At 42.8% G+C, this 26,191-nt stretch overlaps 1 protein-coding gene and 2 long non-coding RNA genes across 5 annotated transcripts; 2 read left to right on the top strand and 1 right to left on the bottom strand.

Moving 5' to 3' along the window:
* Positions 1-26,191, bottom strand: LOC132326575 (uncharacterized). 3 transcript variants are annotated; one of them, XR_009486266.1, is made up of 2 exons: positions 25,733-26,191; positions 1-3,921 (listed from the first exon to the last, which is right to left on the bottom strand). It is a non-coding gene; the product is annotated as an uncharacterized LOC132326575 (long non-coding RNA). The 3 variants fall into 3 exon arrangements; XR_009486265.1 differs by lacking the exon at positions 1-3,921 and adding an exon at positions 14,864-18,126; XR_009486267.1 differs by lacking the exon at positions 1-3,921 and adding an exon at positions 22,822-25,405.
* Positions 3,326-11,348, top strand: CHRNA9 (cholinergic receptor nicotinic alpha 9 subunit). The gene is made up of 5 exons (XM_059844948.1): positions 3,326-3,395; positions 5,560-5,705; positions 6,519-6,673; positions 7,332-7,864; positions 9,199-11,348. The coding sequence occupies exons 1-5, from the start codon at positions 3,326-3,328 to the stop codon at positions 9,753-9,755; spliced, it is 1,461 nt and encodes a 486-aa protein (XP_059700931.1). The 3' UTR covers positions 9,756-11,348.
* LOC132326574 (uncharacterized) lies at positions 19,518-25,599 on the top strand. Its single transcript, XR_009486264.1, has 2 exons — positions 19,518-19,694; positions 25,124-25,599. It is a non-coding gene; the product is annotated as an uncharacterized LOC132326574 (long non-coding RNA).

Raw genomic sequence — 26,191 nt, 5'->3', positions numbered from 1 at the left:
TTAGAAACCAATCTGTTCTTCTTTATTGTTCTCTGATGAAGGGATGGATTATAAATGGTACAGACGGCCTTGAGGCCTGTGATAATACAGTATCTGCAGCTTTTCCAGTTGAAGGCTGAAAACTCTTAATGGTTTTTATGCAAAAAAGGGTAAGAATCCATTTAAAAAATCTGAAAATGTACATGTAAAAACCTTAGCCTCAAGAGCAAATTATTACTTTATGCAGGAGAAGAAGGACTGAGAGAACAAAATTCTAAATAGTTTTTACACTTCTTACCTACATTGCTTATAGTTTGGTTAAGATAAATATCTAGCTTTGGAAGTTTTAATATGAAAGAGGTCTCTCTTATGTAATCTCCACTTCAGTCTGACCTATTTAAACTTTTGATGATGTCTACATAATAGTATCCGTGTGTCTAGAAGTACAAAAAGTTACAGATGCCATGTGAGTGGTGTACAAGCTGAGTGCACCAACGAACGGTCCACTCTCGTCCCACTGAGTGTTAGCAGCTCTGTTAATAGCCCAGACTCAATCCCACGAAGTCAAACGTTCGAACGAAGTATGTGGGAGCGGGGTTGGATGCTGTGCCCTGGGCCTCAGCCGCTCTCCGCACGGGCAGAAGCAGCGTGTGCTCCAGCCGAGCCCTTGCACCGGCTCCCCGGGGTGGCACGGCTTGAGCTCGCTCCTTGGAGCCCCCCGAGGCTGGGCTCAGCCCTGCTGGTCCTGCCGAGAAGGATGTCCGGAAAGAGCCCGGATTCAGCCACCAAACGGTTTGGGTTCCTTCTGCTCATCTTTCTCTTTAAAAGAACATCTTGGCTCACCGTGACTTACGTCAAACGTAAGGCAAAAGATCCGCGGAGCTGACGGAAGCAGGCTGAAATGCGATGTGATTTTTGGGCGATGAGCCGCCTCGTGGCTCCCATCGGTAGGCTGGGTGACAGGGCCACCTGCTGGCACAGGGACTCCGACAGCATCCCGGGAGTCTGCTGGGAACGGCTCTCCTTCTGGGAGTGGTTAATGGCTTCATTCTAACTCCCCAACACCCGACACTGCTCTGAAATTATCTTTGTAAGCGGCTTCGTATCTTGTATTAATTTCTGATTTGGTAGCAGAACTTTTTACTGAGAAGAAAGACAACTCTCTAACTGTAAATTAGCTCCATTCAAAAGTTGAATGGGATGTTTGATCTGGGGCTAGTATTGCCTTAGATCATGCCAAAACTTGAAAGCTATGTTCTGAGGAAGTGTGGGTTTGTAGAAGAATCTCTCAGATCAGCGAGAAATTGATGTTAATGCTCGGCATTCATACAAAATATATACACTAGGGATATTTTGATTAAAAATACAAATCAGATATTTCGTGAACAAACATAAAGAAGCCAAATGGTCTGTTGTACTAACATTGTTAAATTTCTTGTGTCTTCAGTATTGAAAAGGCTTTTTTAGGTGTTTTAGTTTACTTTTGCAAGGACTGTGCAATCAATGCAGCATGTCAAACATGACAAACATGTCTAATAGATATGTGTGCTCATGTTTACCTGACTGTATGTTTAATTAAAGTACATTGGTCCAGGCTGCTTGACATGTGTGTATTGCTGATGAAACAGGGGACACGGCTGTCTCAAGCCTGTGGCAGAGCAAGGCTAGTCCTGGTTCCAGTAGTGTTTATAGCAACTCTCTTAAAGCAGTACCCCTCATCACCCTCGTGATTAGAGCAAGAGATGTTATGCAGTAGCTCCTTGCTGACAGACTGGCAATTTATTGTAGACTAAAATTATCCCCTGAGAATGCACTTCTCTGACTGTATCCAAAAATCTTTCATCTTCTGTCCACGACATTTGTTGTCTCTAGCATCACATACCTTCATCCCACAGAGAATGCAAGTTATTACATACTGCCTAGGGGCTGTTCTGACCCTTTTGACTTCTAAACAGTTTTCTACTTTTTAACTCCTTTGACAATTCTTCAAATGAAATGACAGAGATGGATTTCATTACAGGATCTTTGACCAAAATTATTTATTGCTTACCTAGGAAACCTGGCCATAAAGGTAAATGATTTATAAATCCCACAAAAGCACAAACATTAGCCAGTGACTGCTTGTAGTGCTGCTGTGTAGAAATTATGTGTATGGAGGGATAACTTTTCTTCTGGCCAAAAGACTGTGCAAGAGTAAAACAACAATATTTTATGACCTCTGTGGATCAGGACTATTCTGGACCAAATTTTTTCCTGGGAGATCATTCTATATTTTCACTTTCTCTTTTAGTGACTGTTTTCTGTTATCTGTTCTAAAAGGATGGCAGAATGGACTGCAGTATATCATGAATGATGGATTGGACTCTGGAGAGGAGGAAGTAATCTCCTCTTGTCTGAGAAACTTGGAAGAAAATATCTGCGGTACCAGGAAGCCAACCTGACAACATGAATAATATAGACAGAGATGTTGAAGTTCTGACTATCAGGGTGAGATGGAAGGCAAGGTAGGGTGTTGTGTCATGTTCATGTTTTTCTCCTGAAACTCTTTTGGCTAAATTTAAGTGTGTTCCAGTAACTGTAATTTTTTTTTTTGGACAAGTTCACCTGTGAAAAATTGTACTGTATAAGGGAAATTGTATTTTACCTGCAAAGTCCAGTTTTGCTCCTGATTTACTGTGTGGAGTACTGGTCTCTAAGGTGTTTACACCTGCTGAAGTTCTTGTTTGCACAGTGATATTGGATTACTGCAAATATTAAATGTGTTTTCTGCATCTCTTCCATGTGGCAACACATTGGTAATGAAAACCTTGTTTTATCAGCATGGAAGTGGCCATGAGTATTGGTTTTTTTCCTGTGTGACATTGGTTGTGTGATGTACAGTGCTAATATTCCTATTAATCAGACCACTTTCTTGTGAAGGTCCACAAATTCCATAGAACTGGTTCTGAGCGAGCTATTGCAGAATACAAGTGCAGTCAAACAAAGCCCTCCAAAGAACTGTAGAAGGACTTGTCGTAAATGGGACGAAATCTTGCATTTGTAGCAAAATTGCAATGGAATTCAATTTTTGCACTGATACCCAATCTGTTGTTTTCTGTCTCAGCCCTAGCTTGAGAGCAGGCAGCGCTCAGGTTACCCAGGGAGGGAGGGTTCAGCCGAGCCCAGGCGGTGGCAGGGACAGAGCCCATGATCGCTGCACGACTCCGACAGGGACCAACGAGCTGCTTCTGGAACCGCATCAGTGCATCAGCACTGATGTACAATTTGATTTACTTCTTTGGGTAGTTTTGGATGGTGGTAAACACTTCTGTGCCCTTGGGTGAACAGTTTTATTTAAGGTCCAGAAATGAAGATGAGGAGCCTCTTCTCCTTTTACGTCTCTCTCTGGTTGCTGTTCACAGCAGTGATACTCAAAGGTGAGAATACTGCTTGCTAGTTAAATGTTGCACCGAAGTTTATCTTATTCGCATAGGATCTTGTGACCTGATGGTCACCCTACGTGGCTGAGCCCCAGAAGTGTTTGACCTGTTTAGTTTAACTTTGTGTTTGATGCATAGACAAAACGATCAAGTACGACCAGAATTGCAGCGCTCTTCGGGAAGTTTTGATTTGTTGGGATATTTTTTCCGTCAGGAATATTTGCTTTAAACTCTTAATTAGCCCGGGAAGTAGGTGTGAATCACCAGCGATGTACTCCAAAGCACTTGTTCCTTACAAATTGCCCCCTGGCATTTGCTGGAGCCTGCAGCGCTGAAGCGATAACGACTCCAACAATTGGCCATTGCAAAAGCAGCGGGTGCTCTGATAAGGCCGGACTGCACCCCAGCACCTGGGGGAGGAAGGTAGGCACAAAGCGGGCGAGCAGCCATCACCAGAGATCACCATCACCAGAGATCACCGGGACGAATCAACCTTTGTTTAGCAACGAGCTGGGCTTCAAACCTGATAAGGGAGAAGACCGATAAAAAGTAGATCTCGTGAGACGGGATAATACTTCTTATCATGTATGGTGATACCGGTCCTCTCCAGTATCTACCCTTATCCTTTCTTTCTTTTTCTTTCTTCTTTATTTTCTTTATGCTTTTATATTGTTTCATTTCTATAGATAATAACCGATACCACTACGTACCTCTTTCCCATTGTTGGAATTGAGGCAACTTTTAAAATTTTCTTTTGTAATTTTAGTCAGGACTTTGCTCGCCTTTGCCCGGGAGGAAGGGAATTGAAGTTTGTCTTCAAAAGACTGTTCACCGGGTGAGGTTGATGAGTTTAACATCTACAGCTGGGGAGTAGCCAGAAGGTACCCAGGAAATAAAGGAACATTAACGGGCATTACTTCCCCGGAGACACTTGGTCTGGGGAAAGGTTGATAAGAGAGAACCAAGGAATGAGGGCTGAATTAGTATCGGCAGGCGAAGGGATCAATAACCAATAGAAGACTGAACTCTAAGAACTGTGCAATTTAAAACGAGTGAATGTGAATTACTTTGGGGTTTTTATATGTAAATAGGTGAAAAGTCTGGTAAAGAACCATGTAGGATGGAATGATTTTCACTGCACAACCCGGGCATGTGTAGATGAAATAATTTCTATCGCGTGTCCTGCTCAGAATAACATCTTGCCCAGAATAAAGTAATACCTAATTCTCTAACATGGAAAAGACTGAGTTGGAGAGTTGCTGTTTTCCCTGTGGTTTCAGTGACATCATTGCATCAAATTGTTCTAAAATAAACCTGCCATACATAAATATCTGTATTTATACACCACCAGTCGTTCAGTGCTGTTTCACTCCTACCCATCCCAAGGGATCAATTAAGAAGAACCTCAGTTACCCCACTTTCAGGAGTGGGCTGTAACAGATTGGTTCTGTTGTCCTTGCCCTTTGCTTGCAGAAATTTGTGTATCTGTGTAAAGAGGCTGCCTAGAGAAACTGTGATGTACAAGACAGTATGAAACAGCAAAAGTAAAATTTAAAACCTCAAGTTTCAGTCAATTATCTTTAGTACCTAAGTCTGGATAGCAAGCAGCATCTCCAAATACATGGTTTGGAAAAGACAGTGCACAGGTGTATTCACACATTAAGCAATTGCCAGCTTGTGAAGAAAAGCATCTCAGACATTTTACAGGTGTTAGTTTAAAAAGAAAAAGCCAAAATTCTGGAAGTAGCAGGAATCTTACCAGTGCTGCATTTGGGGGCATACCAAAAGCCATTACCCTGTGAGTAAGTGTAATTTCAGACCTTGCTGACTGGAAGGCAGTAATATCTGCCTGTGAGAGTCATTAGTAAAATAAAAGTAAGTATGTTCACTTTCAAAAAAATGTAAGGATTGCTATATACTATATATATGTAGTAGCTTTCAGTGGGTGTGGAAAACTTTAGTTAACTATTCACTTGTTCCAGGTGAACACTGTCTCTATTTGAATAACTTCATCAGGTACTCTTCTGTATCTGAACTAATGATATTCTACCATATATGAATGATAAATATGGTTATAGCAAATGCTGCTTGAAGCAGTAGAAAGAAGGTGTTTTCTGCTCAGTGCTTATTCTAATGTACTGAACAAGTCCATGTTTTCTAGCTGTAGAATCAGCCAAAGGAAAATATGCTCACATGCTGTTTAATGAACTGTTTGAAGACTACTCCAATGCTCTGAGACCAGTGGAAGACACAGATAAAGTACTGAATGTCACCCTTCAGATCACATTGTCCCAAATTAAAGACATGGTGAGTAAAAGTAGAGTTCTGTTTTTCTAAAAATATGCATGAATATACTAGATGTAAGCCTTTTGTTTGGAGCAGGAAAAGCAGCCTTCAGTTTGTTGTGACAACTTCAGGAATGCTTCCTCGGGGCAGGGGAGAGGGGGTGGCCTGAGGGACGGGGGGTGTGCTCTGTTCTCCAGACTCTTGTACATTCTTCTCTGGCTGCATCACATAAGACTTCCATTATAAGTCTGGAAACTTAGAGCTGCTGAATTTTTAAGACTTCTTTTGTAGTTAGGTGTTGGTATCACACCCTCCAGGCAGTTTTTGCTGAGCTTTAAATACAGCAAATGCTTTTTCTAAGCTGCAATTAATTTCTACATAAAATCCCTAAAATTAGTCTTCAGTAATTTTTATAAATATGGTTTTTTAGATACACTTTTAAGGAAAAAGAAAGTGTGTCTGGAAGGAGAAGGAAAGATTATTTTTGTAATTTCTGAATTACAATTTCAAGGCCTTGCCAAGCTCTCAAAGAATTTCTTAGCCTGGATCTGTTAGCTATTTGCTATTCTGAAGCTTGCAAAAGGAAATTAGGAAGAAGTGTGAGCATTAGATACTGTGATTAAAACTGGGAAGGGTGCTGAGAGATGAAGGTTTGCACAAGTGATTTTCCTCTACAGTGTATGGGCCTAGATGCCTGTCTGAGGATTATTTTGTGTCCTGTTAGTATTCTGGCCTGTTTTGAGCACTACATCAAAGCCACATCACAAATGCTGTCTGTGACTAAGACGGGATTTTGTCACCTTCAGCTAGAAATATTTCTACATTTTTATGCAGGATGAAAGGAACCAAATTTTGTCAGCTTACTTATGGATTCGACAGAGCTGGTATGATGCATACCTCAGATGGGACAAAGATAAATATGATGGGTTGGATTCTATCAGGATTCCAAGCAATTTGGTTTGGAGACCAGATATTGTCCTATATAACAAGTGAGTGTGGCTGGAGAAAATCAGCTTGCATATTTGAGGGAGGGAGGGGGTTAAAGGAGAAACTGTCCTACAGAGTCAGAACTTTCATCTCTACCTTACCTTAGCAAGGGGTATATTTGTTGTCTTAACATTTGTTGTTGATAATCTAAATATTTTGCAATAAAGCTATAGACAAGATCTGAAAGTTATGCTACACAACAAAGCTTTTTAGAATTTCTCTGCTCTGGGAATTGAATATCCTGGCTGTCTGAGGTGCTTTCTGCTGAGGCTTCTGAGAACTCTGGAAGATTGTCCACAAAAAGGTGATGTATAAAGGCTGCACTCCCTGTCTGCTCTCCCAGGCCAATACTGACCTGCAGACTGTTTTCATCTTTTAATGGACTCTTATCCTACTGTGCCCTGTTTGAGGTCAAGTTTGAAGGAACTATGGCCAAAAAACACAACATAATTCAGCAGCACTGATGTTTGTCATTCATGGGCATTCATACCTGTAAATAATGGTTAGTAGTTAGTTCCTACTAAAATTCAGTGTAAATATGATTTCAGAAGCATTCTTTTAATGGTGTGAAAGGAGGTTCTTCCCCATTGCCCACCTCCTCTGGCCCTCGCCCCTAAGTTTTTGTCTGTCAATCCTGATTGCCATTTTTCTGTCTTTCAGGGCTGATGATGACTTTTCAGAACCAGTAAATACAAATGTAGTGCTGAGATATGACGGAAAAATCACTTGGGATGCACCTGCTATCACAAAGAGCTCTTGTGTAGTGGATGTGTCTTATTTTCCTTTTGACAGCCAGCAGTGCAACCTCACCTTTGGGTCCTGGACCTATAATGGTAATCAGGTAGACCTCATCAATTCTCTTGATAGTGGTGACCTCTCTGACTTCATAGAAGATGTGGAGTGGGAGATTCATGGTATGCCAGCAGTTAAGAATGTCATCACTTATGGCTGCTGCTCTGAGCCTTATCCAGATGTGACCTTCACGCTGATTTTGAAAAGGAAGTCCTCTTTCTACATATTTAATCTGTTGCTTCCCTGCATCTTGATCTCTTTCCTGGCCCCGCTGGGATTCTATCTCCCTGCAGACTCTGGTGAGAAAGTGTCTCTGGGTGTTACAGTTCTTCTTGCTCTGACAGTGTTCCAGCTGATGGTTGCAGAGATCATGCCCCCATCTGAAAATGTGCCTTTGATAGGTGAGCTGCTTTACACACTTTGTCTTTAAGCATGACTTATTAACAGCAGGGCTGTATGTCAGGGAATCTTCATGTAATTTGTGATTTCTGGGAAGATAAATTTGCTACAGTTTTGAAACATAGTGAAGTACTTAAAATATGTGTGGAATCTGTACAGGTATGCTACAGTTTTTAGAAGTGATTTTGTGTTTATTTTAAATTATACATTAGCTAGCTGTTTTATATTTATTAAATATAGTTAGAGATTTTGAATTATGCTATCACATCTTGAAATAAAGCTGATAATGGAAAACAATTTTAGAGCTAACAAGTGAAGTATAATCAAATGCTATAAGCACGAGGTCAGACTGTTTCAAGATATGTTTCTGTCAGATCCAGACAGTTGGATGGCCTGGCTGGCATACTCACAGTTGACTTAATATCTGACAATTGCTACACTGGATTATAGTTCCTGGGAATTCATTATGCTGAAATTTAATTTATGCCTGGGAGTTCAGAAAGTTCATGTGCAATGAAAGGAACCGAGCCCAGTCTGTTTTCCCTATTCCCACGCTCTCCCTTGCCATCCCTTCCAATCCCTTTGGAACTGGGCTCAGTCACACTCGCCCGTGGCACGTCCTGTGTTGCTGTGTTGCTGCTGTCAGCTCTTGCTTCTCCTGCAGAGGCTGCAGAGCAGGGCTGGGAGCTGCTTCTCTGCACAGGCTGGTTGGGTGCTCAGCTGTGTGCCTCAGTTACCAAAAGCCAGGGCAGAGGAGCACAGCCACAGCCTGTGCTCTCTCCAGCTCTGTGCTCTGACCTCGGGGCTGGCAGCACACTGGTTGTGGATGCCAGCAAGGTCTGCCTATTCACTGACATGTGAGTGTGAGAGCACGGATCTGCTGGTGTGGGGTGCATCAATTGCTCAAACAAAGTGTGGTCATCACTGTTAATACCTCAGGAAATGGGACTTCTAAGGTGCCATGTGAAGCCATTGGCATGGGGATTTTGCAGATACTATGAAAAGAACAAGGCTCTTGAGAAACATTTTTGAGCTGCTTTCTGAATGGATGTGTTTCAAGTAATCAGAGGTTTTAGCCTGCAAATATTTACCATGCTAATACAGTAGTCACACACTCGTCTGATAAAGACATGCCAGTAATGAGTATGAGATTTTATTTTAATGGCTTTTATCTTTGTTTTTAAATGGTGAATCCTGATCTAAAAGAATTAAGGTGATTAAAATTTTATTTCCCTTGCATTTATGCTTAGCACTGTGTTGTCACACTGTTACTTCTCATTGATTTTTTTTTTAAATTAGAGTAACATCTTTAATATAATTTTATTTTGTGTTCTAGGGAAGTACTACATAGCAACTATGACCATGATCACAGCTTCCACTGCATTGACAATCATTATAATGAATCTCCATCATTGTGGCTCAGAAGCAAAGCCTGTTCCACAGTGGGCCAAGGTGCTTATTTTGGACTATATGTCAAAAATCTTTTTTGTTTATGATGTGGGTGAAAATTGCACTAGTCCAAAAAGAGAGAAGGAGGAAGAATGTAGGTTAGAGGGGGATGATGGGGGTCAGAGGGGGCACAAAGAGGTAAGGAGTCCTCTTTCCACTAGGAATGATGACTGCAATCTCAAGGAGAAGCTCAATGGAAATTGGAATAAAGGCTATGGAGTTCATGGTGAAAATGTTAGGGAGACTGTTAATTGCTGTTCTTGTTACAAAATGCTGATTAAAAATATTGAGTATATTGCTAATTGTGTTAGAGACCATAAAGCAAACCGGGCCAAAGGAATCGAGTGGAAAAAAGTTGCAAAAGTGATGGACAGGTTTTTCATGTGGATTTTCTTTATCATGGTGTTTTTTATGAGTGTGCTGATCATTGGGAAAGCTGCTTAACTGAAAATGAATATGTTCCTTTTGTAAATCTGAATATTCTATGTTAGTTTGTTTAGGAGGAGTTCAGTCATAGGGGTGCTTTTGAGATCTTTGTCTTGCATTCTGTAACAATAAACAAATTGATTCTGTAGGCTGTGACAGTGAGTTGAGACATGGCATAACTGAGGACTTTGCTGGTGACTGCCCTTGCCTTTTAGTATGGGTGTGCTGATGAGGCTGCAGGAGAAGCAGTCAGTGTTCCACCTTGGATGTTGTGGCCATGACTTCAGGCTTTCTGGGCCAGACTATTGCAGCAGTGGAGCAGACAGCCTAGCAGGGAGTTGAGTATTCACAGGGCTGCATCTCTGCACCCTGCAATTTGATCAGCCCTTTCTCTTTTCCAGGAAAAAAAAAAAGTGTATTTATGATATGGTGACATTTTCTGGACATCATCCTTCATGATATTGCCTTTTTCCCTTTTATTTTAGCTTGACTTGAAAACTTATGTTTTTTGATTCCAGCTCACTGATCATGTTCATTTCACAGGCTCTACATGCTGTGCCTTTAGTTTCTAATGTGGTTGAGCTTACTGAATATGATCTTCCTCTTTATCATCTTCTGCTGCAAAATATTACTGTATTGTCACCAAGGCTCAAGTAAGACAGATTCCCAGGGTTTCTTCCTCACTGAGTCAGAGGGCCTCTTTTCAATTCTTTCTCTTGAGCCTAATAATAGGAAGAACTTCTCCAGTCCTTCCTACATGTCTCATTGCCCTGGGCATTTGTTCAAGAGGTGCCTTTAAATGTTACTTGAGACTGCTAAAATAGGAGGCTGTGACTTCTGTCTTCTCTCACTGTATTTACCTGCCAGTGTTCACCCTTTGTGTCCCTTGTTCACTCTTACAAGCTCTTTAATATTTAAATTTTAAACAGTTTACAGGAATGCCAAGGTTGCTCTGTGCATTACTTAGCACAAAATTATGGTTTCCAGACTCCTTAAAGCAGTGCCATAATCAACACTCCTTGCTCAACACCTTAGTTCTTACATATATGGGGAAATGTTTGTTGCTGAGAACACCAAAATCTCCAGTTCTGTGTGTTAATTTCTGTTAACCCTCTCAGAGTGATAGAGCTCTGGAGGATGTCTCTGGTAGTAAAGTAAGAAACCAGCAACTGGGGCATGCCCATGGCAAATAAATTGCTTTTGCAAAGCACCCTGAACTTTGAAACCATGATATTCTAGATGCAGTGGGAGAGGCAGAATGGCATTGTAATGGATCCCAGTCAAAAGTTCATGTGATAAAACTAATTTTCATAATTGTTGCAGTTAATAGGAGCATACCTGCAAATCAGTAACTTAAGAGCAAGGAGCTAAACTGGTAAAGTGATGCAGTTGTTATGCCCAAATTTATTAGAAGAAAGGGAATTGTTCTTTTTATTTTGATGATGTAAATGATGCATTGAATTGTTAATGGCAGGTTTTCTTTTGTGTGGAATAATTAACACTGTAAACTTATCTGGATTCTCATACATAATGCAAGCCTAAAGTCCAGGTTTTAATGTAAAGCTAAACTGGGTGTCTAGCCAAGAATAAACTCAGTATGTGGAAAAAGTCTCAAGTGTGTTCCCTGTGTATTATCAGTTCCCACTTAACCAGGGTAACTCTGAGTAGCTCCTTTAGAAGACAAGCTGTTCATTTTCGTTCGCTGTGCAGAAAAACGATTGCATCCATTTGCCACGTAGTTCAGGGTCTGGCACTTACACTGCCTGCTTGAGGAAACTGGTTTGCTCTTCCTTGTGGAAAAAAATATTGTCTGGAAAGCTGAGGGAGTAAGGTATTTAAAGATAAGGGTAAAATATTCAGAACAGGAGTCTTCAGCATGGAAAACTGATGGCCAAGGGTTTATTTAAGGCTAATGGATGGCATAAAGAGCTACTGTTCACAGTCTCTTACAGTATAGGAACAGGGTACATGAAATGTACACGGTGCGTGGCAGTGGAAGAGTTTGTACAACATGTGATAAGGCTGAAGAACTCCTTGGAACAGGATGGGTGGAGGCCAAAGGATTATATGGATTTCAATACTTAAGGGAAAAAATAAAAGAAACATCTACTGGCATACTTTTAAATATAGTCACCAAGCATTTAAAGGAGGAGCAATATTTTAGGGATTCATGACTACATGTTCTTCAAAGCTTTTCATCCCACTGGTGGCATCCACTGGAGGCAGCTTCAAGATTTCGACAGCTCTTTAGTCTGATTCAGAATATCTTTCATAGAAATTCAGATTTTGTCCATGTCACTCTGTTCAAAACAAACTGCTGCAGTTGTGGGCTTTCCATGTGTAAGGGAAAGTTTGCAATCTTAGGTGGATTGTGGGCCTCTGTCATGCTGATGCTTTTCAGTACTCTGCATACTTGGATGATGATGTTGAAATCATGCTTTGCAATTCCCTAATACTTTTTATGTGAAGATGTGATGATATAAGAAATACCTTCCTTGCAAGAATATGATTTGAAAAGTAGTTCTAATGATTCAGCTTATGAACTATTAAATTTGCTGTTAAATTTTTATCCTTTTCTTTGTGCCACCAGACATTCTCAAGTGTTTCTTTCACCCTTTATTTACATTAGGTGATTTTTCTCGATCTTGTAAGAAAGACTTTTCCATTTTGAGTTCATAAGAGCTCTGGATTTGATAAAGATTGTGAGTAGCAGATGGTGAGTGCCAGTAGAATCTGGTCCCTGAATTTTTTTGATGCTAGGACCCTTGAGTCATGTCCCTGGACTTGATCATCCTTCAGGGTAAAAAACATGATGTGACACTGCATGCCATGATTCTGGTGACAAGGCTGACCCAAGGCCCATGCTACTGCCAGGCAAGGGCTGCCTGGTTTAAAGCTAGCTCAGGAGCTTCTGACTAAACTGTAGGAACAGTAGCTTAGATCTTAATGCTTGCAGAATCACAGAATCATTTAGACTCAGAGGAAAAGACTTCTGAGATCATCACGTAATGTCCAGTCATTTCTTGAACACCTCTAGAGATTGTGGCTGCACCACCTCCCTGGGCAGTTCATGCCAACCCTTTCCATGAAGAAATTTCATCAAGATGAAATCTGTTCTAAATCAGCCTTGAGTGTGACTAGGCAGAACTGTTCATGACAGCTGTAGTGCTGAGTGAGACAGGACTGTTTAATCTATCTGTCTTGGCCTCTTCCTCCTTCCTTTGTGTGCCTTGTGCTTAGATCCAGTAATCTTTGAGGAAGAAATTATTAGAAAATAGAGAAATTATTAATAACTACGATTCTAGTAATGGAAAATTAGCTATTTATGCACTGAGTAACTCTGTTTACCATGAAGGCAGCAGAGTGACTTAATATTTACTGAGGAGAACAATGATGCTGTAAAAATACTGTTTTAGATCTGTGTGCTGCAGAGGCCTTCGAGGGATGAGCTGACAGATTCTTTTGTTGCACCATAGCTTGGCAGAGAGATCGACTCTTCTTTCTTGTACTGAGTCACTGCACTGTTGAAATGAGAAAAAATAGAAACTGTCTTGTGATGCCTTCACTGCTCTTTTCACAAGCAAAATTACAGAGCTCAAGTGTAACGGGATGTTGGGGTGTTGAATTTTCAACAGTGCAGAAAGGTAGAAGATGGTCTTTCCTAACCTAGGAAAGCTGTTGTTGTTCATGGAAATTGGGGCAAGAGGGTTCAGACTAAACCAAAAAGGATCATCCTGAACGATAAATGACATTCTGAGAGAGAAATTTTTTTCCCATGTTTCAGGAATTCAGATGTCACATTTTAAGCATCTACGTCTTTTGTCCACTGATTAGCAGAGCTTGGTTCTCTGACACTGCCAGGATTATGATACATGCCTCACAGTCATTTCTCAAGAAATGCAGGAGTGTGGCCAGAATTCCTGATTGTGCACCGGTCCCAGTTTGAGAAGCTGACGACCTCAGTGTGATTGTTTTGGAGGCAAGAAAAGGAGACTATGGGCTGAAAGGCAACTCCTCTCATTTGGTTTACAAAAGTGTGAAGAATCCATATTTTCTTACAAATTTCTGTTATTCATTTGAAAAAGAATATATTGACTCTTGTTTTCTTTCTTAATATGTTTTCATCAGTGGCAAAATATAGGACCAAAGGTGACCTCTGTAGTTTGTGTGCAGCCACCTCCTTTGTACTTGCAGGCAGAGTGAGTGACCTAGAGCTCAATTAAAGGCTGAACATCTATTTCCTCACTGTTCTCTGAAGTCTACTAAAAAGGAGAAATCTTTCTTCTTTGTTAGAGGCAAGTCCAGCTCTGTGAAGGGACACAGAAGGTAGTGAAGGTGTTTGTATCTAGTTTGTGTTGTGCAAATTAGGGCTTCATTGTCAACAGACACTTTTAAAGAACTCCATTTTACCTTTGCAGTAAGGAGGAGCAGAGATAGCGAGTACCTAGCTCACTTTTGTTCTTACGTCTGTCTATCTAAACACTTTTGTACATTTAATTGCCAGTCTGCAGGCCACCAGGAGGACACTGCACCACAAAGGTGAGCATCTCATGTGGTGCCTTCTGGTTACCTGGGGTGCAGGGGGGGACATTGGGGGTGAGCTCAGTCATGCCTAAGCCACATCAGTTGCTCTGTCTGGCCATGACAGTACTGGATCTCCTGTCAGGTGTAGTTCTACCATGGGTGTTGAGAAGGCAACCCAGAGGCACCTTTGCATCAGGATGAAATACAAATCTAACTGTGGAGGGTGGGATGTGAGTTTATGGGGAGCATAGCAGGGTGGAAAATTTGGTCTGTGAAAAAGCTGGCATCTGGAACTGCTGTGGTCTCTTCTTGGGTGTTCCTGCTTCAGAGTAGAAATCCATCTACTGAACATCCAGAAAATGCAAATTGAGATTAAAAAAGGGCATCTGCAATTTCAAGGAGGGTTTCTATTCTACTTTCTGAAAACATTTATTTTAAAAGTGATCCAGTACTACTTTTTAAGTAACCCATCTAGGATTATGGATTTTTCTGGGGGGCAGGTGTTGTTTTTTATCTCTGCCATTGTCATGTTCTGTGTCTTGGCATTCACAGAGCTACTCACAACAAATCTTTATCTCTATTTTAAAAGAACTTGAAACAGATTTTCATAGGTCATTATTTTTATTCATATCACTCTTCACTGAACAAGATTTTATCAATGGTGTTGGGTGTGCTGGGGAGAGTGCACACTACAGTCTTTCCTACTTTTCACTTTTGTTTGAAGAGTGCACTAGTTTTGATTAATTTAAATACAATGATGCCAGAGATGTCAAAAGAAGAGTGGAGCAAAAAATCACATGCTTTTAAAAAATTACTTAATTTTAACCCAGATTATTGTAGGCAGAGTGTTTCACTGAATAGAATTATTCAACTGGATTCACTGGGTATTTGCTTTTTATGTGTCTGTCATCACTAACAGACAACTTGATTAACAGCAGTCTTAAATACTGTATAATCACATCACACTCTGGTTTTGTTTCCTTTTGAATTCTCCATTAGCATGCTTAACAACAAGTTAGCAGGAAATTTTCTGAGGCAATATAATATGAACAAATAAAGAATGATAGTATCATTAGTGCCCACATCTGCATGCTTCTGTTGTTAGTGTGCCATAGATAAGTAATAGATCTGGCTCTTTTATTCATTCTGTATTTTCAGGTCCAGCTGAGCACAACCAAGCTGCTCACAACTTTTCAGTTACAAGAGTGTCTTTTGTTAATGTTACATTGGAGCAAAAGCATACCCTAACAATAAACTTAAATAGATGGTAAAGTCGTCTAGAGTAATCTCCAGCAGTTAGAAAAGACCTTTACAGAGAAAGCATTTGGCTGGAATGTGGAGTCCATGTTCAATGGGGATGGAAGTGTTGGTTTGGCTTCCACAGGGCCACAATTGATTAGGGGATGGTAGCAGACACAGCTGTGCTGCAAAATAATGCTACAGAAGGTTAAATGAGGAAGAGGAAAGAGATGGGAAAAGCTAATTAAACATGAATTGAAAAATGTAAAATTACTGAGACTATTGTTCAGCACCTGTGAGCTCACTAGAGCACGTGGGATAGCTCCTTTAATTCTACATGTCCCATTCACTGGGCAGCCTGTGTCCAGGGGTGGGCTGCTGGCAACCCTGGGGCTGCATCACAGCAGTGGGTCTGCTGTGGGGTAAGGGGTGACTGTCTCAGTCATGCACAAGGCTGCCAGCTTACCCTGAATCACAATGAGGTGTCCAAGCCTTGACTAGCTTGATGGATTTGTGGGACCCTGAGGACCTGTCATCACCTACTGGGAAAGCACATCTGCTTCATTCTCTCTGCTCAGTTCCCAAAAGTAAGTGTCTGGTGGCCTTCAGCAGGAGAATTGTCACTTCTACAGTCTGGAAGGTTGGCTTACTCTTCATAGCACTGAGTTCCTTCTGGCACCATGACTATTCAAATAATTTTCTGTCCAGCTCACCCACGTTTTCACAGGAAGCTGGTAGCTTCCTCCACAGGAGGCCTGACATGGTTCATAGCTGTTAAAGGTGTATTTTCTTGTCCTGCAGGCTGTGCCTACTTTTGATTAGCATTTTAATATTCCAGGTGAATGTCAGGAAGATATCTGTGGTGAATTAAACCTCTGTTGCTTTTATCTACTGTTTGCAACAAAGCTGAAAACAGAATGGTGGTCACAAGATAATCTCTTTCCTCATAGTCAAAGGATGAGAGTTCACGAAAAACTTTCTGAAAAAGGCTTACCACTAACATCCCAAACCCAAGGGTGGACTGGCTTCTTACTCCCTCACTCTGAAACAGTAGTGGAGTGCAAATGACCTCAGGGGTATGCTGCTCAGGTATGGGCGAAACTTAGTCACCTTCAGGTGCAGCGTCTCCGTTCTGCTTTGGAATGCCATGCCCACTGCCCTCCAGAGGCTGTTTGATCTGCAACAAAGAGCATTTTCAACAGCTTGGTTCAAAGTGGACTGGGCTGGATAAGTGTGTTATTTGGAACAGCACCCTTGAGCTGCAGGAATTCTCAGCAGTGCTTCAAGCCAGCAAGTTTTGAGTCTCCAGGAGCATTATACTGGACCCTACATTCCTGAGGGACCAGCAGCAAACCAGTCTGGGGGTCCTGCCCTCAGGGGAATGGTAGAGAGCTTTCAGGGTGTTGGAAAGAATAAGGGCCCAAGTGTCTGCTGTGAAAGCAGCTTGCAAAAGTTCCTTCTGAGGAGTTAGTTCCTCATCTGAATCCTGAGACCTCTAGGGGTCATACAAGTACTGTTCTAGTTCCTGGGGTGCTTCAAGGCCATGCTTGTAGGCAATTAAAAAAAAAAAAAAAAAAAGGCAGCTCTTAACCCTAAATGTGCTGTTTTCTCCAAAATGCAGCAAGTGATGCAGCCTTGCTAGCACACCTGCTCCTGTTAATCCTTTATTAAGGACTAAGTAAATGAAGCATTCTCTCCTATGGTACGAGCAAAGATTGCTATTCTGAAAGGCTCCTTCATTACTTCCTCAGAAGCCATGCTTTAATTCAAAGTGTGATTCAGGGGAGAACAGTCTTAGGAAGAGATCTGATTTGAGGTAGGCTGTTGGTCCTTGCAGTACTGCAGGTTGGAGGTTTCATGAGCAGTGGAGGTTGATCCCTACACTTGGTCAGAACAGTCTGGTGTATTGCTGGGACCAAGAGAAAATGCCTGCTGGAGGCACTGGGAGCTATGACAGGAGAAACCTGAGCCCTTGACCAGGTTGTGGAGGTAATTTTCTCCAGAAGAGCCCTCACAAAGCTGTGCTTTGCATTGGTAGCTAGAAAAGTGTGGCTAACACCCCAGAGCTTTGGCTGTCACTGAGCAGTGCTTCACTGCATCAAGTCTGTCTCTCCAACATTCCTCTTGCCAAGAAGGCTGGAGCTGGGCATGATTTTGGGAAAGGACACAGCCAGGACAGCTGACCTACTGATCAAAGGGTATTCCATAATATAAGACATCTGCTCATCTATAAAAACTATGAGAGAAGAGGAAAGGAGGATGGTGGTGGGGAGGGTGTGGGGAATTTTTCTTCCATGGCAACTGCTATGTGTACTGAAGCCCTTCTCCCCAGGAAGAAGCTAATCTCCTGATGGGAAGTAGAGAATAAATCTTTTGGTTCCCTTTTCTTCCATGCACAGTCTTTGCTTTTGCTTTATTAATCTGCCTTTATCCTTATCCATGAGGGGTTTTTTTCCACCTTATTTCTCCCTCCCTGTTCTGCTGAGGAGGGGAATGGTAAGAGTGACTTAATGGGTACCTGGTGTCCAGTGAGGGTCAACCCACCATAACAACTTAAACTTTCACTGTTCCATCAGATTACCATCCTCTGGAGAATTCCTGAAGCGTAGAGACTGTGCAACTCCTCCTGTGAGGTAATAGATGCAATAAGACTGTGTTGGAGGTAATTTGGTCCAGCTCAAGAGACCCAGAGCACCCTAACTGGAGCCTGGGCCTGGTTTATGCTCTAACCTTCCCCCATGACACGGCTTCCATTTACATTTTCCTTATGTGCTTTCTAGGTGGTCCTCTTGAGCCCAGCCCAGCAGTGATTCCTTCCCCTTCCCTCTCCATCCCAGAGGACTCATACCTGGAGCTCTCTGTGCACCTGGCAGAGGGGAGGAGGCAGTGCTGCTGAGCAGGCAGAGTGGCTGCAGACTCTGCCAGGCTCTGCCATCAGTCTAGCTGTGTTTGCTGGAATGGTGATATCACCATCTTGGGGGGAAGGACTTCATCTTGTGCAGCAGCAAAACATCAGTCACTGCTCACTCCCACTGTGCTGCTGCTGTGACTGCTACATTGCTCTTTTGAGACTTGTATTTTCTTTAAAAAACCCACAAACAGAAAAAAAAATAGCTGGAACAAGAAGGTAAATGTTAATCAGACCTGTATCAATACTGTCTTCAATCCATGAAATACACAAAGCCCTGCCTATAGAGAAGGAACAAGGCACAATTACTGATTTCAGAAATTCCTGACATCAGAAAAGTTACAAGCAATTAACTCAAAGAAGGGAAACCTTGTGAGGATGCCGTGGGACCTAAAATTACAGGTTTTGCACATAGATGATGAGGCTTTATCACAGACTGGAGAGAACCAGTGGGCAGATCTGCAGTGGTGTAGCATCTAGTTTTAATGAGATGCTTGTTTAAAGATGAGGCAGCAAAGTATTATTATAGCTCTGGGCCATGCTCCTGCTGCTGCTTGTCTTTCTGGGACTGAGGCCTGTTCTTGTGGCTTGTACATCAGCAAGCAACCTATGGTATTTTTCTTTAGGAAGTTGTATGAATAAATTGCTCTAGATGGGGGTGAATACAAGACAGAACAGAATGATACTGGATTTTTCTTCATTGCCTGCTTCACTGTGTTTAGTGGGGGTGCTTAGCTAGGACCCTGTGTATTGGTAGTGATTTCCCAATTGCTTTTACTTAATGACTGTAGCTGTTTTTTCTTTCAAAATTAAGCATCTCTTGACAAGTTTAGAGAAGGCATTTGTACAAGAAGAGCATTGTGCTAGAATAGCTGCTTTGGTTAAGTTCTGGGTCCTGCTGAGGTGCTTCATGCCCTGGTAGCAGGACCACCACTTTGGAACTACCCCAAAAGTGTGGCAGGCTTTCCTACAGCTCTGTAGTTTTCACTGTCAACCCTTCAGGTGCACCCAGGCATTACTGATGAATAAACAAACACAGGCAATTTCTATTACAGAGATAAAGATTTCTCTTAAAAGGGATTAAATCTGTAGGGAAAGGGAATAGACACTTTATTTAGTCCAGGAAGAGCTGTGGTGGGGAGTGGATGTTGAACAAAACAGAGCTCTGTAAGAATTTTCTGACTTTTTACCTGGTACGTGAGCCTCCCCTCTTTTTATTGCTCCTGTGGATCATGCTGTCTCACTGTAAGTAGGATCTCTCCAAAGAGCAGCTTTATCTATACCAGGTAATTCACCTAATTGCACGCTATTGAAAGAAAAGGGTTTTACTCTGGTAGGGAGCTAGAAGTTCCAAGGTTCATGGCAAAACTAAGAGAAAAAGTATCTTATCAAGGATCTATACAATCACTTGCAATTTGCTTCTGTTCTCTTAAATACTGTCCAGCAACTCTGGGTCCCATGTGAAGTAAGTGTGTTTACTTTTATGACCTCAGAATACAACAACTGATGTTTTGCATGCCTCTTCTGACACCACTGCTAATTCCTTTTGCTGCTCTTGGTGGAAGTTGCACAGCCCAACTTCTGTCTTGGCTTTTTTGCTTTCAACCTTGCTGACTTAAATGCCTGAGGTTTATTACATGCTCTCTGTCTGAGTTATTTTTTTTGGCCTCTGAATCTACTAATTGCCATTTGTAAATTTTCCTGGTGGTAAAGGTCACATAGATAAAGACTGGCCCCCATAGCTCAGCCTCTTGGCACATCTCAGGTTATGAAAGGCGGTGTTGAAGTCTGCTGATTAAATTAATTACTCTTCTGAGGTTTCATCATAAAGAAAAACTCTTTTGCCTTTGTAGTTCACTTCCATAAAATTTTTGCATCATATCTCAGAGCTAGGTTAGGAACCTCTAATTTTACTGGAGCACAATCAGATGGTAGAGAGAGTTTATGTTTGTCAAACATAAACCTGATCCTGAACTGGGTGTTGCATAGATGCTTTCCTCTGCTTCATAAGACTGGAAGGCAGGCTGCTGCTTTTGCTTCCCCTCTAAACTTTCTGCCTTTGCTGAGAATATCTCTGGGCAGAAAAAGCCTGAGAATAAAACTGGGAAAAGCTTGAGAATAAAGCAACAGTGTTTTCGTGTCACAAACCAGCACTCAGGGTTCACTCTATCCCCTGCAGAAAACTCACCCATGAAAGTGCATGCTTCTGAGCATAAGATACACTTTCCAAAGTTATGCCTGAGTGCCAACTGGGGATCTGGTGCCTTAAATTAACCAATTCCTATTTGAGGGAGCCAGGAGCAAGCTAGTACCAGGAGGTTGTCATAGAAAGCTGTTCCTTACATCCAGCACTCCTGGTTAGCCTTTGCTCCCTTGCACTGAAATGCCACCTCCACTGCTGTTCCTGACGGTCACACTGGCAGAGTCCAGCAGGGTGGGGACAGCTGAGTTAATACCAGATCATGCAGAATAGCCCTTGACATGAGCTGTTGGGGAGGATGTGTAAGAGCAAGTGCCCCTGTCCCTTCTGCAGGCTGTCCCCTCCTCCTTTTCTTTGCTGAGGTGGCTCTTACTGTGTTTATTCACTGGGCACAGCATTGCAAAGCTGGCATTGCAGCTCTTCTGGAATTGTTGGATTATAGCTGATTGTGATGTGCTGACACTTACTGAAGCTTAGAAAGCTCCCCAGAGGCACTGCAGCAGAGAAGGCCACTATCTGCAGAGGTTATCAACCCAGGGACTTCTCAAATATCTCCTTGCTGTAGTCTGGTGTCCCTATGGACTAGCATTGCAGCCTTGCCTTTCCTACCAAGATCACCTGCAAGGCAGTTGCAGCAAAGCCATTGTGGTACCTCTGAAATGTAGGTTATAATTTTTAAAATAAGCAATACAGTATACATGTGGCTATATAAATCACAAGGCAAGCTATAATCATTGCATTTATAGAATTATAGAATGGTTTGGGTTGGAAAGGACATAAAAGATCATCTACTTCCAAGCCCCTGCCACAGGTAGAGGTACCTCCCACTAGACCAAGTTGCTGAATTCCCTATCCAGCCTGGCCTTGAACATTTCCAGGGATGGGTCATTCACAATTTCCCTGGACAACCTGTTTCAGTGCCTCACCACCCTCACAGTGAAGAATTTCTTCCTAATACCTAATTTAAATTAATCCTTTCTCAGTCCAAAGCCATTTCCCCTTTTCCTGTCACTACATGCCCTTGTGAAAAGTCCCTCTACAGCTCTCTTGCTCATCCAATTCTCAGTGTTGAACCCTGGCTCAGGCAGAGGGGCTGAGGCCAGAGTACTGCAGCTGCCTGACCACCCCTGGCTGCTCTTCTCCATGCAAGTCCAAGCCTTTGGGCCTTTTGCAGAGCATTTGGAGAAGAAACGTACCCTATAACATCTCTGTCCTGTTGTACTGGGGAAAAACTGACTTCAGCTGTTTCCAGGGCCTTTGCTGGATTATGTTTTAGCACAGAATTTATGAATACAATAATTATATGTACTTTTGAAGCAGCTTTTCTGGCACTTCACTGTAGTGAAAGTAAAAGCAGCTTTAGAACAAAAAGACCCTCCAAGCAAGATCTAAAGGCAACATTCAAAATTTCACTTCAGATGCAATTGCCTTCTCTTTCCAGAACACGCACTCCTCCTTTTTTACTTAGTCACTGCACTTCACTTTTGCAAAGCCCACCTTCACAGCTCCTCTGCTCTATCACTTCCCAGCTTGGAAATCCTTGATCTTGGATACATGATATTCCCAGCTGGAGCCAGACTTTGTTGCCTGTTGTGCACAGGACATACTTGACACATTAGCAGTACTATGCCCAGTATGTCCATCACATCTGCTGCATTTCTGCCAGATGTCAGGCTGTCTTCCTAACCTGTACAGTGTTTGGGCATGATCTGAATAGCCTGAGCACCTCTGGCAACCCCCGGCACTGAAGTTGCCACCTGCCTGCCAACACAAATTGCTTTTGTAAGCTTTATTTGCTCCTGTGGACTGTCTGCTGTTTCTCAGTCTGAATTGCCTTGTGGAAAGTAGCTCTTTCATCCATAACTCCTTCCTTAAAATCAATGATAGCAAATGCCAACAATTTCAGAAATGCTCAAGATGAGATTTTCAAGGGCACATTGCTCTAAACTGAGTTTAGTGCCTCAAAAGCCAAGATAGAATGAGGGCTAAATCTTCAGTACTGCAGAGGAAATGCTGCTAGATGGGTAAGCATGCCAGAGTAACTGCCTCAGTCTCCAAAGGTGAACGTTCCTTCCCACCTTCCCCACAATAGGACATTATTCTCCTTCTATGCTTCAGTTTCTAAGTTCTGTATAGTTTAAATTGAAGTAATGACAGGAAGGTGAAGGGAGTGTACAAAGTACCTATGCAAAATAAAAAGGAACCATGTCTGGTTGATCTTCCATCTGTTTTATTAGAGAGGGAGGGTACTTGTGTGTTGACAGTTACTAAATAAACAGAAAACATGTTCATCTGCAGAAATCCCCCAAGCTGGAAGTGCCTGGAAGTCGAAGGGATGCTGGGGAACTGTAGATAAACTTGTCCTGTTCTTTCTCTTCTCTGGTTATTGACTTCTGACACTAAATCTTGGGCTAAATGGATTCTGCATCAGACTTAGCACAAAACCCCATAAATTCTAACTGTGCAGCTGCTAAAGAGATGGAAAGATGCTCCTGGAGAGTTAATATATTTCCTCCTAGGTTGTAAAAGGTGTGGAAGCAAATCCATCACTCTGCTTCTTCTCCACTATTCATCTTGGGCTACCCTGAAACACCATCTTCTCTCTTAGCATTTCTTTTAGTAGCAAGCAAGTTGAGTAAATTCAAATTGCTTTGCAGTTTGGGCTCAGCAACTGTAGAAATAAGAATTCAAGGTAGTCACGGTTGTCTCTGCTCTGGCAGAGAGCCCCCATAGTACACTGGACCAGAACAGCCAGTGCATGAGGCTCCTTATAATGGGAATGTCCAACCAAAAATCAAAATTTCACACAAGCAGTTGCTTTGGCAACAGCCTGTTAGCAAGCTGTCATCTAGCAAGCTGCCAGGATAACTCTTTACCAAGTGTGGAGGTGTTGGCAGCTTAAACCCAGGGGAGCAGAAATGATGGGTCAGGGCTGTAGCACGGGGCCGACGCTACGGCAGCCCAGTGCAGCACTGCTCACTCAACGTGTCTGTCCTGCTTGGGATGCAGCTCAAGTGGATGCCTCTGAACAGCTTTTTGGCAGAAATTTTACAATGATTTGCCCAGCTTTATCATTTGTATCATAGTTCCTGTATCAGCTCATCCTTGTTATTGAGCCGTTTATGTCAACTTACATGTATCTATTTCTAGCTTTCATCAGTTTGAGCCTCTTATGCCATCTGCTATATGTCCAAAAGTTGCTTTCTTACTAGGAAATTGTGATCTGCTATATTTACTCTTCAATCAGATATTAGCTCATTTGGACTTGGTTTTTGTCTTTGATCAATGGATCCTATAACAGTCATCAAAAGCTTTTGTTCCTTCTGATCAAAGTGGAAAAGTAAGATGTAGAGAATCACCTCCGTTTTCCTTAGCATTCCTCTGCTTTTTGAGAAGAGCCTTATTCCTTGTCTATTTTCTCTCCACCCTCTTAAGCTTCATCACTATTAAATCTTGTCTTTTGGGTTGCCATTATCTTTTTTGCAACAAGCAAAGCCCTAATTAAATTGAATTTCTATATTAAAAACACTGGGTAGCAGCTCTTTAGCCTGCTCTGCCATTTCTGGAGTGAAATATCTGCTTCATAAAGCTGCCCTTTGTTTTCCTTGTTGACCTCTTGCAGGTTTTTCCACTCTGCCTTCACTTTTTTCCTTCCCCCTTCTGATTTCATTAAAAGAGTAGCTTTCATCTTTTGTTTTGGGAGGTGTGTGTTTCCATGGGCACTCATGTGCTGGCCCTTTTATGCTGCTTTCACATCAAACTCAACAAAAGCAGAAAACTTACAGAGAACAAGACCTGAGATCTCTAAGCCCCGTCCAACCCTGTGCCATTGTCCTGCTCATTACACCGAGGTTGTAATGTCAGACTGCAAGGAGAAGCATTCTGGAAGAGCATATAGATAGAATTTTGTCAGATGATGACTATACTTCCACCCCCTCCCACTCATTTTGGGGCTTATGGATTGGCCAATTAAGAAATAGCCAGGTAACAACTAATTAATAAAAAAAGAAAAAGAAAAAGGACTCTACTGGTAAGACTGGAATCGACAATGGGAAAACAGGAAAGACTCTAAGAAAGCCTGCCAAGATTAATTTATAATAATGCTTTTAAATTTATAATTGAAGTATCAAAAAGCTGTTTTGAAACATCTTTTTGGCAGGCATGTTCTCTTTTTTCCCCAGCATAACATGTGGTGCTAGGATGTCTTAGTAATCTCTTCTTAAAGACTTGTCATGAAATACACGAAGTCATTGAGTTATGTGTATCTAAGACTATTACATGTGAGCCCTTATCTTATACAATCTGTTCCAGGGTGTTCCTAAGTTCTGCCAAAGTCAAATCCTGAAATGCTTCTTGGTAGGAATTTTCCACGGTTGTGGTAAGATGAGAAGAATGTACCTCTGCGCAGGTGCAGACTGATATCCCAGTCAAATCAGGCCCGCGGAGGAGCGATGCCACAGGAGGCCAGCTCATCCTTTGTTTTTCCTTAATATTTTTGTCTGTTCCCTATTACAGGCGACGTAGCCTCTGTGGATCACAACAGCCAGGCCCGGTCTCCCCATAGCTTTCCCTGTTTGCAGACGTGAAAATCCATTTCTCCAGTGAACTGGAGGTGAACCTCTGGAAGGCGAGCGGTGGTCGCGGGGTGTGTGGGAGCACTGCCATCGTTCGGATGCGGACACCACGGCAGGAGTAAGCTGGGGCAGCAGCCGCCGGGGCAGCGCCCACGTGTGGAAAAGCTATTGGAGCTCGGTCCTTCTCTCCCTGGTGGCTCCTGCTGCCGGCCCCTCCTAAGCCCTGAGGAGATGCGCAATGCCGTTGTGCAAGCAGCGGGCGAGCCAGCAGAGGAGATGAGAGGAGCCTGGTGGAGTAAGTCGTCGGGGAACGGGGGCTGTGTCGGGCCCAAGAATTATCTTAGCAATAAACCTACTCACGAGAATAAATGGGAGCAGGAGAGCTGCCAGTTAATAAAAAAGGCTCATTGCAGAAAATATTGGGGCTGAGCACCAGAAGCAGCCTGACAGGCAGAGTCACCGTGCATTGTGGCGTTGCCCAATTTTATGTACAAGATGTTTTCTGTGCCAAAGGTGGGGCTCTCACATTGCTCTGCCGTGCCGTGCTTACCTGCCAGGGCATCGCTAGGTGTGCTGCTGCTGCTGCTGCTGTGCCCTCAGCATCGCCCTGTGGATGCAGGCAGGCTGAGACGGGAGCAGACGCGGGGCTGATCCTGCAGAACTCCCTTGGGCTGCACAGCTCAGCCCTTTGCCTCCTGCCTGGGCCAGTGCCATGGCTCCTGTGGGGACGTGGCCGACCCGCACCGGGGAGCTGAGCCTGGTTACCGGCAAGCCCTCGCTCCTCCCCTTGGGTCCGTGCTGGCCGGTGGGAGCTGGCTCAGCCAGACTGGGGCAGGCAGCAGCCCTTCTCCGGGGCTGGGCACAGGTACTTGGGCTGTGTGGCCCACCTGCCACTGCTCTGGGCTGGTCCAAGCTGAGTCAGCTCCAGCCTGGAAACATGGATGTCTTTCTCTCATAACACCTGAGGTGAAAAGCCCTGCTTAGCCTGTATGGGTCCCAGCTGGCAGGT

The sequence above is a fragment of the Haemorhous mexicanus genome, chromosome 4, assembly GCF_027477595.1.
Source record: "Haemorhous mexicanus isolate bHaeMex1 chromosome 4, bHaeMex1.pri, whole genome shotgun sequence".
Classification (NCBI taxonomy): domain Eukaryota; kingdom Metazoa; phylum Chordata; class Aves; order Passeriformes; family Fringillidae; genus Haemorhous; species Haemorhous mexicanus.
This window is presented reverse-complemented; position numbering and strand designations above follow the sequence as displayed.

Coding starts and splice junctions, on each gene's coding strand:
- CHRNA9 (XM_059844948.1), top strand. CDS start 3,326: ATGAAGATGAGGAGCCTCTTCTCCTTTTACGTCTCTCTCTGGTTGCTG. Junction 3,396..5,559: donor CACAGCAGTGATACTCAAAG/GTGAGAATACTG, acceptor CATGTTTTCTAG/CTGTAGAATCAGCCAAAGGA. Junction 6,674..7,331: donor GATATTGTCCTATATAACAA/GTGAGTGTGGCT, acceptor TCTGTCTTTCAG/GGCTGATGATGACTTTTCAG.